Source organism: Erythrolamprus reginae, chromosome 3 (assembly GCF_031021105.1).
Source record: "Erythrolamprus reginae isolate rEryReg1 chromosome 3, rEryReg1.hap1, whole genome shotgun sequence".
In the NCBI taxonomy this organism is placed as follows: Eukaryota; Metazoa; Chordata; class Lepidosauria; order Squamata; family Dipsadidae; genus Erythrolamprus; species Erythrolamprus reginae.
In genome coordinates, this window is record NC_091952.1 from 31,397,621 (window position 1) to 31,418,150 (window position 20,530).

At 37.5% G+C, this 20,530-nt stretch overlaps 1 protein-coding gene across 1 annotated transcript in view; it reads left to right on the forward strand.

Moving 5' to 3' along the window:
* The window catches only part of RBPJL (recombination signal binding protein for immunoglobulin kappa J region like), a 42,007-nt gene that overhangs the window by 11,461 nt on the left and 10,016 nt on the right, over positions 1–20,530 (forward strand). Inside the window, exons 4-8 of the mRNA XM_070748504.1 lie at positions 4,840–4,910; positions 10,611–10,726; positions 15,174–15,348; positions 16,455–16,592; positions 19,961–20,073. Coding sequence (XP_070604605.1) covers positions 4,840–4,910; positions 10,611–10,726; positions 15,174–15,348; positions 16,455–16,592; positions 19,961–20,073 — 613 coding nt within the window. The remainder of the gene's footprint in view (positions 1–4,839; positions 4,911–10,610; positions 10,727–15,173; positions 15,349–16,454; positions 16,593–19,960; positions 20,074–20,530) is intronic.

Sequence of the window (20,530 nt, forward strand, 5' to 3'; positions counted from 1 at the left end):
TTTGGATTTTTCTATCTATATATAGTCAATATTTTAATAGAGGGCAGAGAAGAACAACAGAAATGATAACTGAAAGTTAAAACATATAAGGAATGATTGTTGGAACTGGGTATGTTTAGTTTAATGAAAAGAAGGACCAGGGGAGACATGATAACAGTGTTCTAATATCTCAGGGGTTGTCACAAAGAAGAGAAGTCAAGCTATTCTCCAAAGCACCTGAAGGCAGGACAAGGAGCAATGGGTAGAAACTAGGGTTTTCATCCTTTCTTTCCTCTCTCTATTCATTTGTGTTATTTATTCAGACTGTGACTGTGTGAGACAGGGAGCTATTCTCCAAAGCACCTGAGGATAGGACAAGAAGCAATGGGTGGAAACTAATGCAGGAGAGAAGCAAAGCAACCTAGAACTAAGGAGAATTTTCTTGATGGATAGAACAATTAATCAGTGGAACAACTTGCCTCCAGAAGTTGTAAATGCTTCAACATGAAAGTTTTTAAGAGATTGGATAACCATTTTTCTGAAATGATATGTGATTTCCTGCCTAAGCAGGGGATTGGACTAGAAGATCTCCAAGGTCTCTTCCAACATTGTTATTTTATTCTATTATCATAAGATATTTCAATTAGAATAGATTCTCAACATTGATCCAGTTTAACTTATCATTTCAGTCATATTTTTACTGTACTGTGTTGACAGCATAGTTCTCTCTAAACTGAGCAGTGAGCAATCGCTCACTTAAAAATCATCATCAACTCAGAGTTTTCCAAACCTGCCCAGAAGCCGAGAGGGAAAGAGTGAGAGGGAAGGAGAGAGAGAGGAAGAGAGAGAAACAGATAGAAAAAAGAGAGGAAGGAAAAGAGAAAGAAAAAGAATGGGAGTAAGGAAAAGAGAAAGAAAATCAAAATCTAGTTTGAAACTAGCTCAACTATTTAAGTGGCATTTTGATATTGATAGAGTTGCCCTATTATGAGCTCACTGTTATAGACACACAGTACAGTATTTTATTTTGAAATTCTCTGAGGCAAAACAGGGTGGGTTTTTTGTTTGTTTGTTTGTTTGTTTGTTTGTTTGTTTGTTTGTTTGTTCGTTCGTTCGTTCGTTCGTTCGTTCGTTCATTCATTCATTCATTCATTCATTCATTCATTTATTTATTTATTTATTTATTTATTTATTATTTCTGTGCCGCCCAGTCCCAAAGGGACTGCCACTCAGACACTATACTTTTCTGCCCCCCCAAAAAAAAAAATTAGAGGGAACACTGGTTGACAGATGTCCATAATATGCACTCTCAGTTTAAAGCTTAATAGCAATGCTTAATTTTTTAAAGTACATGTTCTATAATTCATAAACAATTAATGATATATCAGAAATCTATAATTTCCATGACAATTTAGACCTCCTTTTTTAATTATTTGTATTTTACTCTTTTTTCTTCTCTCTCTCTCTCTCTGTTTAGATTTGTTTTCCAAAACATTTAATAAAAACAGTGCCTATTCTGATTTATAGTTTAGTATGCCCTTTCTCATTCACCAATTAATTTCCTGTTGACTCTCCTATATAGGAAACCTATAAGGGAACAAAGGGAAAAGTATTCCACCACTAGCTGAGATGCAATAACAGTAATATTGTATTTTCCCATTTGACATTTACTGGTTATATAATGCTGATCCAATCCAGAATTTCTCATACTTTCGTCCTGAAGAGAAAAAATATTTTAAAATCTCATTGACAGTTATCACTGTTTAATCCACAGTAATTGTGGATTAAACATTCCTGAGATAAACATATATCCATCCTAAGTTAAAATACAGGAAATAATATAAGGGCAGACTAGATGGACCATGAGGTCTTTTTCTGCCTTCAGTCTTCTATGTTTCTATATTTATGTTCTTGTAGGAGAATTTGGCACTTCCTTTTTTAAAGTGATACTTTCTGATCTTTCTAAAAGCAACAGCAAGGGAGCTAAGTTTCCCATTGAACCGAGCAAAGGAAAAGGCTTCCAGACAGAGGCAATTGTGCCATGGCAAGACAGGGGTGGTTTTTATTTCCAATCTGTGCATTGGCAACCAGATGGAAAGCGGTATCTCAGCTTGAAGTTGTACACTCGCATGCATGTTCTCCTCATCCAGTCAGCAGATGTCCCATCACTAGAAAATGAAAATCTTTCTCAAGGGTTTTCTGTGTTATCATAAATCCTTTTGGATTGCTTCCTAATTTCCTAATGGAAAGAAAACTTTTTGCAACTGATGCCTAAATAATTCATTACGGAGCTGCTGATACCTGGTCCGAACCTGGCCAGATGCCTGTTCCCACTCTTGCAAATATTTCTTTCATGATGTGAATGAATTATCCAGAGGCTCTGGATCACTTTAATTTCCTAGTGGGAGGTTTGTAGATATAGATAATTGAATCAACATCTACAAACTGTGATTTCTCTTGTTGGGGACAGTTTGGATCAGATATGACCATGCCTGAATACATTGACAGTGCCTTTTTTCCTCACCCACTTTAAGAAGTTTATTGTTATTGATCTGGTCCAGTTGTCCTGTTTTCTGGGTCATCATGTGTGAAGGGAAACATGGAAGAGGATAGCTTCCATGTCAGAGATAGAGTGACATTCAACTTCTTTTAAACATGCATATTGAACTAGCCAGCTACATATCAACCTGGTGTTTTGAGTATATCGAACTCTATTTTTAGTTTTTAGTTTTTTATTTATTTGTTTTGTCCAATACACAATAATACACAATGAAGGTTATAGAGGATATAGTAGAGAAGAAATACAAGATATAGGAGAGACTATAGGAGAGGGGACGGAAGGCACTCTAGTGTGCTTATGTACGCCCCTTACTGACCTCTTAGGAATCTGGAGAGGTCAACCGTGGATAGTCTAAGGGTAAAATGTTGGGGGTTAGGGGATGATACTACGGAGTCCAGTAATGAGTTCCACGCTTCAACAACCCGATTATTAAAGTCATATTTTTTACAGTCAAGTTTGGAGCAGTTAATGTTAAACTTGAATCTGTTGTGTGCTCTTATGTTGTTGCGGTTGAAGCTGAAGTAGTCTTTAACAGGCAGGACATTGCAACATATGATCTTGTGGGCAATACTTAGATCATGTTTAAGGCGTCGTAGTTCTAAGCTTTCAAGACCCAGGAATGTAAGTCTAGTTTCGTATGGTATTCTGTTTCAAATGGAGGAATGAAGGGCTCTTCTTGTGAAGTATCTTTGAACATTTTCAAGTTCACTACTTTCTATGTTGTACAAATCCCCAAAATTAGTTTGAGTAAAACATGTTACTGCTAAACATAGGTACCTATGTCATAGACACAGTCGTACAGCTACAATAGTTTATTCTTTGAAAAATAAACTATATGAGGTAGTCACAAAAGTTAAGAATACAAAAATAAGCATAATCCATATGAATCCATTCTCAAGGATATATAATTATGTTACATAAATAATGAATAGAATAGAATAGAATAGAATAGAATAGAATAGACAGAGTTGGAAGGAACCTTGGAAGTCTTCTAGTCCAACCCCCTCTTAGGCAGGAAACGCTACACCACTTCAGACAAATGGTCATTCAACATCTTCTTAAAAACTTCCAGTGTTGATGCATTCACAACTTCTGGAGGCACGTTGTTCCACTGATTAATTGTTCTGTCAGGAAATTTCTCCTTAGTTCTAAGTCAGGTGATTTGGAGAGTCCTTCTTTTTGGCAGACCCTGAGATATTGGAACATTTATGTCATGTCCCCCCTAGTCCTTCTTTTCATTAAGCTAGACATACCCAGTTCCTGCAACAGTTCTTCACATGTTTTCACCTCTAGTCCCCTAATCATCTTCATTGCGCTTCTGTGCACTCTTTCTAGAATCTCCACATCTTTTTTTATATATCATGGCAACCAAAACTGAATTCTGTATTCCAAGGGTGGCCTTACCAAGGCAGAGATCCTTTATCTGTTTTAATCGATAAGGTGAAAAACACTAATAGTATGAGGAAATCTGTTTTCCAAAACAATTAAAAACATCAGTTGAAGCTTAATAAGGTGACTTCTTTCAACATATTGAACTTTCCCATTCTTACTAAATAATTTTTCAGGCTCAGAGGATATTTTAGTGAAATCAAAAGGCACTTTTAGAGCCTGTTAGTACTCTGTACAAAACAGTTGAGTTTGCAATATATAAACAAGCTAACAATGAATGTTTGTTTGTATTGAAGTACTATAGTTTTAAGAAGTAGTGTTGCAAATTGTCATAAGAGGGCGCCAGAAACCATGATTCTTTCTCTGCTCTCTGTTCTTTCTGCTGATTCACTGTGACTGATGTAGTAGGCTCTGTGTATTCTATGTTAGTTAATGTATTTGTAAGCTGTAATGTATGCCTGATGTGTAAGAAAAAGACAGGCTTGTAATATTATTATTGTATGGAGAGATATTGACTGATTTGAATGCGTATGACTGCCTATTGACTCTGCTATTTCTAAAGTAAACACCAATTGAACTTTAATGTATCTGTTTTGTATGACTGAATAATTATTCATATCTCCTGGATATCTGCTGGAATCCCACGTTTCCTCTATGCATGTTCTTGATAACTCAAGGGTCATTCTGCACACTCCATGTAAAATTATCAGGAAGACTTTCTTTCTTTGCTGCATCATAACTTTGAATGTATACATCATGCCAAAGTATGGTATGATTTTGTGCACTTCCCTCTGCAAACCTTCTTCATGTCATTTATAAAATAAATATTTTGAAATCTATTTCTCCAGAAGAATAAAAATGTAAAGAAACTTTCCTAGTTTAACTGTTTACTACACTTTTTTTCTTATCAGGTTCTTCTGCCCACCCCCATGTGTGTATCTCAGTGGACCAGGCTGGAAGCAAAGGAAGGAAGAAATTAAAGGTATAATCCATTTTAGTTCACTCTTCATTTTCCAAGAATTAGAATTATAGAAGTTTGGAAACTGTGGAAACTTTTTATATTAGGATAAAAAAAATTATTTGGCCTGCTATAACTGGACTGCAAAATCCAGGTTCCAACCATAAAAATTACTGGGTTCACCTAGATGAGACTGATATTCCTGAATGCCAAGTCTATCTATAATATCCTAATAGTATATTACTGATCCAATAGAAGAATATATATATATTGTAGACTTCTGCCTATCTAAGGCTAGCAGCGTACATCCATGAGCATCAACTAGCAAGAAGACACAATGATAACTCATAACGTGTACAAACTCTGCCATTGTTTCAACTAGGAAACTGTATCTTTTTTTTCTTCCATTCAATCATGTTTGATTCTTGGCATTCAGACAAATTAGCCATTAATGAGCACATAGAGATAAACCATATTTACATACCATTCAAAAGAGATAACAAAAAGTAAAAAGGAAGTAAGATCACAGATTAATACTTAAGAGCCTCTGTGGCGCAGTGGTTGAAGTGCAGTACTGCAAACTACTTCTGCTGATCTCCAGCTGCCAGCAGTTTGGCAGATCGAATCTCAGTAGGCTCAAGGTTGACTCAGCCTTCCATCCTGCCAAGATCAGTAAAATGAGGACCCAAGATTGTTGGGGGCAATATGCTGACTCTATGTAAACTGCTTAGAAAGGGCTGTAAAACATTGTGAAGAGGTATATAAATCTAAATGCTATTGCTAAATCTAAATGCTATATTTAAGGGGCTTCGCCCCTGAGTTATATTTTCATACATGATGCTTTTATTTCTTGTTTTTATAACAAGAGGATAGATAGGAATTGAATGTTGCAAAATGGGGCAGTAGTAGATCTCCCACCTTCAGCAGCCAGCTGATGCTCACTTCCCATTGGTCATCACCACAAAAGACTGAGCATGCACCTACTACTTGATTTGATGTATCTCTGTCTTCAAATACAGCTCTTACCAGCTGGATAAAAAACTCATTACAAAATAGCAAACAATGCAAAAATGGAAAAGTTCTTAGAGCTCAGGTAGGTCACCGATTTGAAGTATAGTGCTACCTCTACTTATGAACTTAATTTGTTCCGTGACCAGGTTCTTAAGTAGAAAAGTTTGTAAGTAGAAGCAATTTTTCCCATAGGAATCAATGTAAAAGCAAATAATTGGGGAAACCACAGGGAGGGTGGAGGCCCTGTTTCTTCCCAGGAGATTCCTAGAAAGGCCCCACAGAGGCATCTCCCCACCTTTTCTGGTTACAGTTTCAGAGGCACAGATTTGTAAGTAGAAAATTGTTCTTGAGAAGAGGCAAAAAAATCTTGAACACCCGGTTCTTATCTAGAAAAGTCCATAAGTAGAGTCGTTTGTAGGTAGAGGTACCACTGTATTTAACATTTATCATCATCATTGTTCCTGGCACTGGATTCCCAGTTCACTTATCACTATACTCTTGCACCATGCAACTTTCTTTTTCATGTACAACCAAGAAGTCACAGCCTCTCTTTTGCTTAATTTAAGGCTCTTCCACATTCTCTGAACAACCTTAGCCAAAGAGCTCCAAGGGAAAACAAGAGGAGAGGTGTTTTTCATTAGGAAAAAGGCTACTTTGTGTTCTGTCGAGCTCTCTGGTAGAATCCTCCCAAAAATGCACAGATACAATTTCAGACATACACACGTTTGAAAATTCAAAACAATGTTCTTTATACCGAAAATGCAAATAAACGAAGCACTCTTTTTTGTATAGCAAAGAGCACTTGTCTCCAAACAAACTGGTAATTTGTACAAGTCCCTTATCAGTTCTGTGATACTTAGCTTGCAGCTATGAGGCAATTCACAGTCCTTCTTTCACAAAGTGAAACACACTGGTTTAGTTTCAAAGTGGGGGGAAATCAGCACACAAAGGTCAAAGTCAGTAAAGCAGTCACGAAACACAACGATCAGATAATCCTCCACAATGGCCAAACCCACAGGCTGCTATTTATAGCAGCCTCACTAATTACCACAGCCCCACCCAACCACAGGCGGCCTCATTTTCTTTGATAATAATCTCTCAGTTGTTGTTGCCTATGCATCGCTCTTCGCATGCGTGGCTGTATCATTAACTCTTGTTCTGAATCCAAGGAGGAGTTAGATAATTGATCTCCTTCTGAGCTGTCTGCCCCACTCTCCTCCTCCCCTTCACTCATGTCTTCTTGGTCAGCGGAGCCTTCATCAGCAGACTCTACTGGGGGCAAAACAGGCTTGCAGCATGTGGATGTCTTCCCCACATCCACAGTCCTTGGGGCAGGAGCTGGGCCAGAGCCAACCACAACACTTCGGCTTCAGTTTCCTCATTCACTTGTGATCTCTTAGTTGCACTGGGTATGACTATGAAGCATTCCTTTTCCAGCTTAACTGGTAGCTTGAAAGAAAGAAAAAAGTGCCACAAAGCTTACAGCAATTGGGTTATAGCTTGGCCTGCCATTACAGGAATTGTATCCAGACCACAGAGAATTTAGACTCAGGATCTGCTGGCACAACAAGAGGGCAGAAGAAGGTTATTTTCCAGGCCAAACTCAGCTTTAGGAAACAGATCTGATTGCATTGCCAGGCTACGCTGAGGAATAGGAGAGTCCACACTCTCATTTGAATTGGGCAGAGGTGATGTAATAGCTTAAGTAGAAAAACAAATAAATAACTTTTAGAATTTCCTGAGCATATCAACAAGTATGTGGAAGGGAGGGAGTGAATAAGAACTACATGCTCATATACAGAATGTCCCATTCAAAGCCAGTTTGCTAGGGAATGGGGTTTTAATGCCCTGTTGGTAGACATCCAGTTGTTCCTTTGAGTTTAGCTCATGTGGAAAATAGGAGAATTGTACTAGGTGGAGAATTTCAAAAACTTTACCAGCCATGCTATTTCTTGTCTTCTTTCATCAACAGAAATTAATAGCAGCTCAAGGAAAAACACGCATGACACTCTCACTTTGCATTTAATTCATTTATAAGGCAAAGGATATTGCAAATCTACTTGATGGGGCAAACATAAACATGCAAAGCTCATGCTGTTAACATGCATGATTAATTCCCAGGGATGGGCTAAAGTTCCATGATAAACAGCTAGAGATGGAATAGTACTTCTTTTGATTCACACTTAAATAGAAACTGACTTAATATGAAGTTTCAAAATGTATTCACAGGATACAATTTTCCATAGCATTTTGAATTCTGTAACACAATTCTCTAATAAAACAAAAACAAGAAGTAAAAATATAATGAATAAAATACAAAATAGAGATTTTGTCTAGCTTTTATTTCTAGGTGAAACCGTTTCTTGATATTTTTTTCTAGAAAGCAAGATAAACATTATATTAATTTTGGGATTTGATAATTAGAATTGTTTTTCATTATTGATTGCTGTAGAATATTAAATTTTATATCAAAAGGTTAACATATTTTATATTTGTTTCAAAGAAAGTTCAAAGAAATGAAGTATATGTTGTGTGTGTGTGTGTGTGTTAAAAATACAGAAAAAAACCCCTTGATATATTATAGATAGTTGCATACATAATAGATATTTTGCCAAAAAAAATGTGTAAAGGTATATCAAAATATTACACCACTTTAATACATTTTTAAAAGAAAATATCTTTTAAAGTCTGATTTAGAAATCAGATAAAAATGTATTTGAAAGAAATTGTGCATACAGTTGTATTGTGCATTTTATATCGTAAGCTCTCTTGGAAATCTACATACAGTATGCAACTAAGATACATGATGAATAAAATTAAGAAACAGATATGTGGCAAATCAAATACAGAAGCATCCTATTACACTCCATGTTTTGGACAGAGAGGACCATTGGTTTGAAAGCAGGGTAAAAGAATCCACCCATGTTAGAATTGTACACCTCTCCATCAACAGAGGGGGAGGAATAAGACACCACCTATCTCCAGTTTACAACACCATCCTTGCAGTGGTTCCAAGAAGATGCCACAGCCAATTGTACCCTGATTCAGGTAACCTGAGGGCAAAGATAAACCCCAAGAGCTCTCAGGTAGAGTGCTAACAACCAGATTTATTTATTTATTTATTTATTTATTTATTTATTTATTTATTTATTTATTTATTTATTTATTTATTTATTTATTTATTTGTTTGTTTGTTTGTTTGTTTGTTTGTTTGTTTGTTTGTTTGTTTGTTTGTTTGTTTGTTTGTTTGTTTGTTTGTTTGTTTGTTTGTTTGTTTGTTTGTTTGTTTGTTTGTTTATTTATTTATTTATTTATTTATTTATTTATTTATTTATTTATTTATTTATTTATTTATTTATTTATTTATTTATTTATTTATTTATTTATTTATTTATTTATTTATTTATTTATTTATTTATTTATTTATTTATTTATTTATTTATTTATTGGATTTGTATGCCGCCCCTCTCCGGAGACTTGGGGCGGCTAACAGAAATAATAAGACAGCGGATAACAATAATCCAATACTAAAAACAATTAAAAAACCATTACAGTGTTCCCTCGATTTCCGCAGGGGATGCATTCCGAGACCGCCTGCAAAAGTTGAATTTCCGCGAAGTACAGATGCGGAAGTAAATACACTATTTTTGGCTATGAACAGTATCACAAGCCTTCCCTTAACACTTTTAAACCCCTAAATTACAATTTCCCATTCCCATAGCAACCATTTAGATTATTACTCACCATGTTTATTTATTAAAGTTTATTAAAAAAATATTTATTAAAGGCGGATGAAAGTTTGGCGATGACATATGACGTCATCGGGTGGGAAAAACCATGGTATAGGGGGAAAAACCATGAAGTATTTTTTAATTAATATTTTTGAAAAACCGTGGTATAGATTTTTCGTGAAGTTTGAACCTGCGAAAATCGAGGGAACACTGTATAATAAAAAAAACCACCAAACAAACATACAGACATACCATGCATAAAATTGTAAAGGCCTAGGGGGAAAGGGTATCTCAATTCTCCCATGCCTGGCGGCATAGGTGGGTTTTAAGTAGCTTACGAAAGGCAAGGAGGGTGGGGGCAATTCTAATCTCCGGGGGGAGTTGATTCCAGAGGGCTGGGGCCGCCACAGAGAAGGCTCTTCCCCTGGGTCCCGCCAAGCGGCATTGTTTAGTTGACGGGACCCGGAGAAGACCCACTCTGTGGGAACTAACTGGTCGCTGACTGCAGATGACTGCAAAGCAATACAATCCTTCCATTCCCCACCCACCATTCTGTCAGAACCTACTTTTCCATCTCCCTACCATAGGTACTCAACTCTCAGTACCTATCCTTCCATCTCCCACCCATCAGAACTTATAAAACCTCTTGGATAAGAAGTGAAATGTTTTCTTCTTCCTTAGGGAAAAAAAATCCAGTTGATTTTTGAAGGGGGAAAAAGCACCTTTGAGCTAACTATGACCCAGATGCCTGAGAATTTCCACAGACATTCAACCTACTAAGATGAGATAGGGCTGTTTTGTATTTGGTGCAGGGTTTGTTAGAAGAAAGATGGAGTAGAAATGCAACACTGTAACATAAATAACTAGCAGATATTATTGCACGTATAGGAAAAATTGCAGAGTTGTTTCAGTTTTCATCCCTCTTTTTTCTAGACACACAGAATGGTGACGTGACATTTCTGACTTTCTCTTTTTTGTATAGGTAAAGATGTTACAGGATCCAGTTCCCAGATATGTGGTTATATAGGACTTGATAGCATGGGCAGTAGCCATGTAGAAATGCAGAAGTTAAACTTTGAAGAACAATTGGATTCCAAGGTAAGCTGGCTCAAATATATATAGAAATAGCAGCAATGATTAAACTGCAGGTAAATGGGGGAGAGACATTTTACATGCCAACCTAGCAGTTAGAAGCAGCTGCCAAAATCCTCTGAAGATCAGATGTGATTTAATGCCTCTCAGAATGTAATACACACTTTTTAAAAGAAACGCTGCCTTTGGGAAAGCTGATTATTTTTGGCGTTTCAGCAAGTGCAGAATGGGAGCTAACCTTTCCCTTCTTATTATGGTTCTGATGAAAATTCTTATGGGTTGTGGAAAAAAAATTCTCCCTTTAAGGGCCAATAATAAATATTTTTGTTAATACAAAGAGCAGTTGAGGACAAGGATTTTGTTCAGTACAGAAAGACAGGAGGCAAATAAAATTGTCCTTTTCCATGCTTGCTTCAAAAGATTTTATTAATGAATGCAATAAATGCAAGACATATTTATCATCATGCCTAGTTTGGACTTGTCTTAAACGTAAGTTTAAGAAAAAGTGTAAGTTTAAGACAAGTCAAAACGAGGCATGATGATAAATATGTCTTGCATTTATTGCATTCATTAATAAAATCATTAATAAAATCTAAAAATTATATTTCTGTATACAATAAAGACTGTTTAAATAAAAGAAACCCAAGAATTTTAAGTTTAAGAAAAAGTTTAAAATTCTTGGGTTTCTGTTATTTAAACAGTCTTTATTGTATACAGAAATATAATTTTTAAAATCCTAACGTATTATAAAAATTAATATGATTAAAAAAAAACACTAGAGTGCCCCCCAAGATCAAGAGTGAGAGTGATCTCTTGGCATCTTTTTAATAGAACAAAAATGTCTGCAGCATTATGGTAGCCCTGGAAGAATGCAGAGGCCAGAAGAGGGCCAGCACAGCTACAGTAGCAACCTTTGTGCTTGCAATGTTTAACTCATTGTAAAAGCAAAGCCTATCAGAACAAGAGAGAGCACCAAGATGACTGGGAGCAGTAAACCTAGGAGGCTCTTTGCAGTCAGAAAAGCAAATATATATGAATGTGCCTTTCCATTTGGGTGTCCCTAACTGCTATGTCAATAAAACATCCACCAGACCCACATTTTGCATTTCACCTGTAATAACATCCCTAACCACCTCTCCCTTTATATTAACCACAAAGGCTTTGAATAGAGACTATTATAAACTTTAGTGGGAGCTACTTGATCCCACATTTCATTATTGCAGATTACAAGCTGAGCTGAGTTGCTTGTGTTGATAAGAGACCCTCTAAAAGCTGGATGATATCAGAGTGAAGTCTTTCAAACTTTTTCCTTTGTATTTCTTGATTGTACACTTGTTCACAATATTTGGCAAGGAGGTTGCGTAATTGGGACTTCAATTACTGTTCATTTTTTAAATCTGATAGATTCTTGCTCAAGTCTTACTCTGCTTCTTATTCTTATTGACAATATTTATTTATTTATTCATTCATTCATTCATTTATTCATTTGTCCAATACATAAATACATAGGAAGAAAATAGACATGTGATAATATAAAAAAGGGTGAAGGTGAACTCAGTGGAGAGGATATATGAAAGGAGGAGAATATATAAGATAGGTGAAAGAAAGGAAAGACAATTGGACAGGGGATGAAAGGCACACCAGTGCACTTATGTACGCCCCTTACTGGCCTCTTAGGAACCTGGAGAGGTCAATCGTGGAGAGTCTAAGGGAGAAGTGTTGGGGGTTAGGGGTTGACACAATTGAGTCCGGTAGTGAGTTCCAAGCTTCGATAACTCTATTGTTGAAATCATATTTTTTACTGTCAAGTTTGGCGCGGTTCGTATTAAGTTGGAATCTGTTGCGTGCTCTTGTGTTATTGCAGTTGAAGCTGAAGTAGTCATTGACTGGTAAGACATTGCAGCATATGATATTGTGGCCATGATTACATTAACTATTTAAATACACCACTTTATTCTTTACTAATGATTTAGTAATGCTTTACTAATGCCCCTTTTGTGCTTCAAAGCTCCCATGTCAATCTTTTGAGTTAAATGTTTGCTTACTCTGGACATTGGCTGCAGGAGTTAGAAGGGCTAAAGTGCTGCTGGATTAGAAAATGGGAGACCAGAGGTTATTGTCCTCACTTAGGCTTGACAGTTGACTTGATAACAGGGATCAATCACTTTCTTAAAACCCAACTGACTTACATGTTGTTGTTGGATGGAAAGGAGGTGGGAACATTATGTACAATATCTTAAGTAGCACAAAATAAAGCCAGACTACTACCATGTTTCCCCAAAATAAGACCCTGTCTTATATATATTTTTGGTTCCCAGAAATAAGTGCTTGGTCTTATTGCCATGCACTCAAAAGCCTGATTGGGCTTATTATCAGGGGATGTTTTATTTTGGGCAAAACAGGGTAGTAGTAAGTCATTGTGATTAGTTGATTGTTGTGATGATAGGTTATTTGAAGAATCCCTGGTTGGTCTTCCTGGAATAAAAATTATTATTTAAAAGATTAATGATAGCATAACTTAAATTTCTCCAATCTGGACACATGCAAGATGTATAGAGTTCTACAGTGAGCATGGCCATTGATAAGAATTCTGGGACTTGAATTCACACTTCTAGAGAGTGCAAAGTTTTGGTATAATTTAAGGGTCATTCTGATCATTTTAAAGTTTCCATTTTTTTTTACCTCCATTCAACTAATTTTTTGGAAACATTACAGAATGCTGTAAAACCTTTCTAACAGCAGTGTAAATGGAAAGAGTGTAAAAATCAAAGGCAACACTTTTGTGTATGTCATCTTTCTTCTGTTGAGAGGAATCTTTGTAGAAGAAGGAAGCTAAAATACTCTATATTTAGTCAAAGTCTGTATGAAATAAAATATTAATAGCTCTGCCACTTGAACAGCTATTGTTCAATAAATGCTCACATATGAAGAGAACTTCCAAGTGTTATTTACTCCAATGCCTCCAGTTATTTGTCTTCCCTCAGTAAATTGGTGCTATTGTCAGCCATTCAAAATAGACTAGACCAGAAAACTAGAGCCAAGTAGGCCAATACAGTTTTAATATAGCAATGGGAATAGTAGTTAGATTTATACACCACTTCATTGTGCCTTACAACCCTCTCTAAGTGGTTTATAGAGTTAACATATTGCCCCCAACAATCTGGGTCCCCATTTTACCAATCTCGGAAGGATAAAAGGTTGAATCAATCTTGAGCAGATCAGGATCGGACTCCTAACAGTGGGCAGAGCTAGCTTTCAGTACTGCATTTTAACTACTGTGTGTTGTGAGTGAGCCTAGATCAACTTTGATAATGTAGGATAATGAGAACGAGGAAGAACCAGGGCGGTATGGATGCACTGGCCCCATGGCAGAAAGCGAAGGGGAGGTAGTCAAAAGTGAAGAGATGTTAATGTAGACTATTTCTGATTTGGAGGAGGAAGAGGGAGATATTATGGAAAATGAACCTCTGTTAGATCCTACATTTAGAAGATTCTATAGCAGGCAGCAGAGATTGTATGGGGAAAGGAAATGATTCTATACTATGTGTAGTTTAGAGGGCTGTTTTGTCACTAGAGCTATACAAGAATGGGAGTCTGGGTAAATTCTCATAGAAGCAGTTTCTTCCAGGGTGCTCTGATGACATTTCTCAGAAAGCACAGTTTTTAGCTATTCAGAACTGTAAACCAAGAAGATGTAAGGTATCTGAATGTTTGGGGGAGGTGTCAGAGTTCGTGATGTATTAGGAATTTTATCTAGCTGGGACAGTAATGATTTAGCCTTTGGCATGGCTCCCAGAGCCATTAAAGTAGAAGTGAGATTGGAATGCAGAGTTGCTGAGAACAAGTGAACTTAGCTGGAAATGAGGTGGTTGTTTGATAATTTGGATAAAAAAGTGTTATGAATGAAAGTTGTTAAAGAAGACCTTGGCGAGCATTTGCAATCTGTGTAATTAAGGGACAGGACACTATGGCTCAAATAATAATAATAATAATAATAATAATAATAATAATAATAATAATTACAATAATAATAAATTAATAAATAATAATAATAAATTAATAATAATAATAAATTAATAAATAATAATAATAAATTAATAATAATAATAAATTAATAATAATAATAAATTATTAATAATAATAATTTATTAGATTTGTATGCTGCCCCTCTCCAAGGACTCGGAGCAGCTCACAACAGAATATATTCTTGAAAGTCTGAATGTCCTCTCTCCCTCTCTTTATCTTCATGAGAACTAGAGATAGACTTGTCTGAGACATTTTCTCAGGTTACAGTTTTTCCTTGGACTGATCTTTAATCTGATGACTAGCAGCATTTCCTCCTGTTCCTCAAGCCCATTACACTAATGTATCTCAGGTTATTATGACTAAACTTCAGATCTCAAGTTCTCCTTCCACTTCATGCCAATGAATATCCCCTCCTCCTTTAATGCAGAAATTCAGCTGTGCCAAAGCACTCTACATCTCAGACTCTGACAAAAGGAAACACTTTCAGCTAGCCTTGAAACTGTTCTTCAGCAATGGGCAGGAGATTGGCACATTCCACAGCAAGCTGATTAAAGTGATCTCCAAGCCCTCACAGAAAAAGCAGTCCCTGAAGAACACAGACCGTAAGTCTTTCCATGAAGAGAAGTTGGTGTAAATCCTTTGGGAGGGCTTTGTTGCTAGGAGAGGTGGTAGATTGGAATACATTAAAGAAGGTACTAGTATATTAAGATAGGCTAGTTCATAGGACATGGTTACTTTGCTTTAACATTTTAGAGAATAAAATTCAGGTATCTGGAGATGGAAAAGTTCTCTTTCTGAGCTTTCGATAGCTGCTTCAAAGTCCGCAAGGAATTGGGGGATTAGAAATTTAAATAATAAATAAACAAATGCTGTCACTAGAACAATGATGGGGTGGTAGATGTTGCTTAGGTAGCTTCTTATGTTAAAGCAGATAACCCAGAGCAGAAGAGCTGCAGGCCAAGGGAAGGTATGATCAGCTAGAGTTGTAAAACTGGGGTCACAATCACAACACCTTTATCAATTCACAACAGTGTAGAACAGTTCTACCTGGGTTGTTCAGTTTAAGCCCATCTGTATCTACGTGCCTAGGGCTACAACATCAAGATAACTGCCGTAATTTTCCCCGTGTATAAGACTCCCTCATGTATAAGACATCCCCATGTTTCATGTAGCTTCTTGTAGTAAGGACACTAACAGCCATCATGTGGAAGCTATCTTGTCAGAGTGAGTAATACAACAAGAACAGGAAATCCAGCCATGAGAGATATGTATGGTTTTGTTATGGGTTTTTTAAATTATCTTTTTAAATTGTTCCTTGTAAATATTGTTCTCTTTGTTGTAAGCTGCCCAGAGTCCTAAGGGAGTTGGGCGGCATATAAATTAAATTAATAAATAATAAATAAATAAATGCATCCCAGGAACAATAGAGATGAAACCTAGAGTGGCAATGGGATACAGGAAGCAACTACAATAGAGAGGAATGATAGAGCTGCATATAAGATAGAGGCTCATCCTGCATGTACGGTCTTCTTCTCCTGTGTCCTCCTGCATATAAGACGCCCCTTCATTTTGAAGTAAATATATATATTTAAAAAGTAATGTCTTATACATGGAAAAATACGGCAATAAAATATAAATATACATATAAAACCTCCAAAATTGTCTCTCTCTGTGTGTGTGTCTCTCTCTCCCACTTGCAATTTCCTAGTGTGCATTTTATCTGGGTCGAAGGTCTCGCTCTTCAATCGCCTGCGCTCCCAAACTGTCAGCACTCGTTACCTTTTTGTCGAGGATGATGCCTTCACCGCAAGTGCCCGGCAGTGGGCGGCATTCACACTTCATTTAGGTAAGACTGGTTTAGGGCAAACAAGAGGTTTAACTGCAAATCTGTTTACCCAATGGCTTAGTGGCGTTTTGACCTTGAATGGCTACAGACTATCCAAATGGAGAAGGTCTAAATAAACTTTGATACTGAAGTGAAAGTACACATGGTTACGATTCTATGAGATTAGACTTAAACAGAGGTGGGATTCATAGAAACATAGAAGTCTGACGGCAGAAAAATACCTCATGGTCCATCTAGTCTGCCCTTATACTATTTTCTGTATTTTATCTTAGGATGGATATATGTTTATCCCAGGCATGTTTAAATTCAGTTACTGTGGATTTATCTACCACGTCTGCTGGAAGTTTGTTCCAAGGATCTACTACTCTTTCAGTAAAATAATATTTTCTCATGTTGCTTTTGATCTTTCCCCCAACTAACTTCAGATTGTGTCCCCTTGTTCTTGTGTTCACTTTCCTATTAAAAACACTTCCCTCCTGAACCTTATTTAACCCTTTAATATATTTAAATGTTTCGATCATGTCCCCCCTTTTCCTTCTGTCCTCCAGACTATACAGATTGAGTTCATTAAGTCTTTCCTGATACGTTTTATGCTTAAGACCTTCCACCATTCTTGTAGCCCCTCTTTGGACCCGTTCAATTTTGTCAATATCTTTTTGTAGGTGAGGTCTCCAGAACTGAACACAGTATTCCAAATGTGGTCTCACCAGCATTCTATATAGCGGGATCATAATCTCCCTCTTCCTGCTTGCTATGCAGCCAAGCATCCTACTTGCTTTCCCTACCGCCTGACTGCACTGTTCACCCATTTTGAGACTGTCAGAAATCATTACCCCTAAATCCTTTTCTTTTGAAGTATTTGCTAACACAGAACTGCCAATACAATACTCAGACTGAGGATTCCTTTTCCCCAAGTGCATTATTTTACATTTGGAAACATTAAACTGCAGTTTCCATTGCTTTGACCATTTATCTAGTAAAGCTAAATCATTTACCATATTACAGACCCTTCCAGGAATATCAACCCTATTGCACACTTTAGAGTCATCGGCAAATAGGCAAACTTTCCCTACCAAACCTTCCCCTATTTCACTCACAAACATATTAAAAAGAATAGGACCCAGAACAGACCCTTGTGGCACACCGCTTGTAACCTGACTCTGCTCAGAATACTCGCCATTAACAATAACTCTCTGATGTCTATGCTTCAGCCAGCTGCAAATCCATTGAACTATCCAGGGATTAAGTCCAATCTTCACTAATTTATCTATCAGCTCTTTATGTGGAACCATATCAAAGGCTTTGCTGAAGTCCAGGTAGGCAATATCCACGGCACCACCTTCATCCAACACCTTTGTGACATAGTCAAAGAGATCAATGAGATTAGTCTGACATGATTTGCCTTCAGTAAAGCCATGCTGATTTGGGTCCAATAAGTTATTGTTTTTTAGGTGCTGATTTATCCTCTTTTTGAGTAGAGTCTCCATCATTTTAACTACAACTGATGTCAAGCTAACTGGCCTGTAGTTACCAGCTTCTTCTCTACTGCCCTTCTTGTGAATAGGCACAACACTGGCCATTCTCCAATCCTCAGGAACTTCTCCTGTTAACAAGGATTGGTTAAACAAATCAGTCAGGGGGGTAGTAATGACAGATCTGAGTTCTTTAAGAACTCTGGGGTGGATGCCATCTGGACCCATTGCCTTATTTATCTTTAATCATTCAAGTTCTTCTAAGACATCGGCTTCTAAGATCACTGGAGCTGAATCCGTACAGCTGGAAGCAATGCTATATCCCTCTATAGTATTATTTTGTACGGTGTCTTTTGAGAAAACTGAACAGAAGTAGCTATTGAAATGGTCAGCGATCTCCTTATTCATATAATTCTCCTACCAGTTCACCCAGCACCTACCAGTTCACTGAGCTTTGGGTGCACATGTGCCTTCCGTGCATACATGTGGTCTTCAATGCATGCACTTTGCTCACGTGCACAGCTTGCACACATGCACACGGCTTGAAAACATGACTAAATAGGATGGCATAGCGCCAGGGTGGGTAGGACCACCCACCCATAGGACGCTACTACCGATATGCCTGAACCCAGCTGAATACAACCTCTGGGCTTAAACCTCCAATAAGCTTTGGAGACAGATTTAAGATTTAATTGGATTTGTATGCCGCCCCTCTCCGAAGACTCAGGGCAGCTCACAGCATGTACAGAAAAACAGGAAACAGTAATAACTATCCAATTAATAATACATTAAAAACAATCCTTAAAATTCTAATTAAAAAACTATCAATACCATTCATTCAGCAATCAAACTAAAACATTCATTGGTCAATGGGGAAGATCTAAGGAACCCCAAGCCTGGCGACAAAGATGAGTTTTTAAACTCTTTTGGAAGGCGAGGAGGGTGAGGGTAGTACAAATCTCTGGGGGGAGCTGATTCCAGACGGCCGGGGCCCCCACAGAGAAGGCTCTTCCCCTGGGTCCTGCCAGCCGACATTGGTCGACGGGACCCTAAGGAGACCAAATCTGTGGGACCTCACCAGTCACTGGGATTCATGCGGCAGAAGGTGGTCTCGGAGATAATCTGGTCCAATGCCATGTAGGGCTTTATAGGTCATAACCAACACTTTGAATTGTGTCCGGAAACAGATTGGTAGCCAATGCAGTCCACAGAGATGATTTAGAACAGGGGCAGGCAACTTCTGGACTTCAAATCCCAGAATTCCTGCTAGCTCAGGAATTCTGGGAATTGAAGTCCACATATCATAGAAGAGCCAACTTTGCCTACCCCTGATTTAGGGTATCACATTAACCACTAAATGTCAGTTTTCTAAAAAAGGAATGTATGTATCGTCATTACCAATACTAGGAACAGGGAAATATATTAAGGAAGTCAGGAAAGTCAAGAGATGTCACCACATAGTCGTAGAAGCCATCTTGCCTTTTTTTAATCTCTCTTGAAGATGTCCTTGATTGTGAAGTTGCCAATGGAGCACAAGCTGGGGCCTCCTGCAAGGCAGATGATTTATGACTTCACATCAGATAATGGGAGAGGGATGCTCTGTGGCTCAAGATGCTTTCATCCATTCCTTTGCAACTTGTTCTCATCTTCCTTCTTAGCTTCTCCTCTTATTCCCAACTGCCTCTCATTGAACGCTTGCTGCCATTTAACAATCAGGGGCACAGCTAGAGAAATAGATTATGGGACCAAAATCACATTGTATTTTAAGTGCCATTTTTAAAACCAAGCTTGTCATTCAATGCAGCACTATGGTTAAATCCAGTATCTGCTCCTTGTTATCATCTTTTAGTCTTTCTCTCCCTTCTTGTTTTTCTCTCCTTTTCTTTTGTTATGCAGATGAGTTCCATTCTCAATCCCAGGGTGAGTTTCCACTGCGGGAAGTCTACATTCGGTATGGTTCCAGAGTTCGGCTTACCTGTACAACTACTGGGCTCGCACTGCCTCCTCTGGTAAGGTTTGAATAACAACTTGGAAGAAATATCACTGCGGAAGTAACATTTTGGAATTGTTTGTTTGTTTGTTTTGTCAAGTATCTATTGGTAGTATACAAAGATATAACAATGTTTATATACATGATACTAGTAAGAGAGAAACAAAAGGACAGGGGACAGTAGGCATGCTGGTGCACTTATGCACACCCCTTACTGACCTCTTAGGAATCAGGTGAGGTCAACAGTGGATAGTCTAAGGGTAAAGATTTGGAGTCTGGTAATGAGTTCCATGCATCAACCACCATATTTTCTGCAGTCGAGTTTAAAACTTTCAATAGTATTTTGGTTTTTGCACTGATCATCTTCTCTCTTTATCCTTCATCCTCTCTTCATAGGCCTCTATGTTGATTGAGGCAGGCAGGATTCCCTTGAGTACCATTTGTTGGGGGTCAGGGGAAAGGGAGGGTCTTGCCTT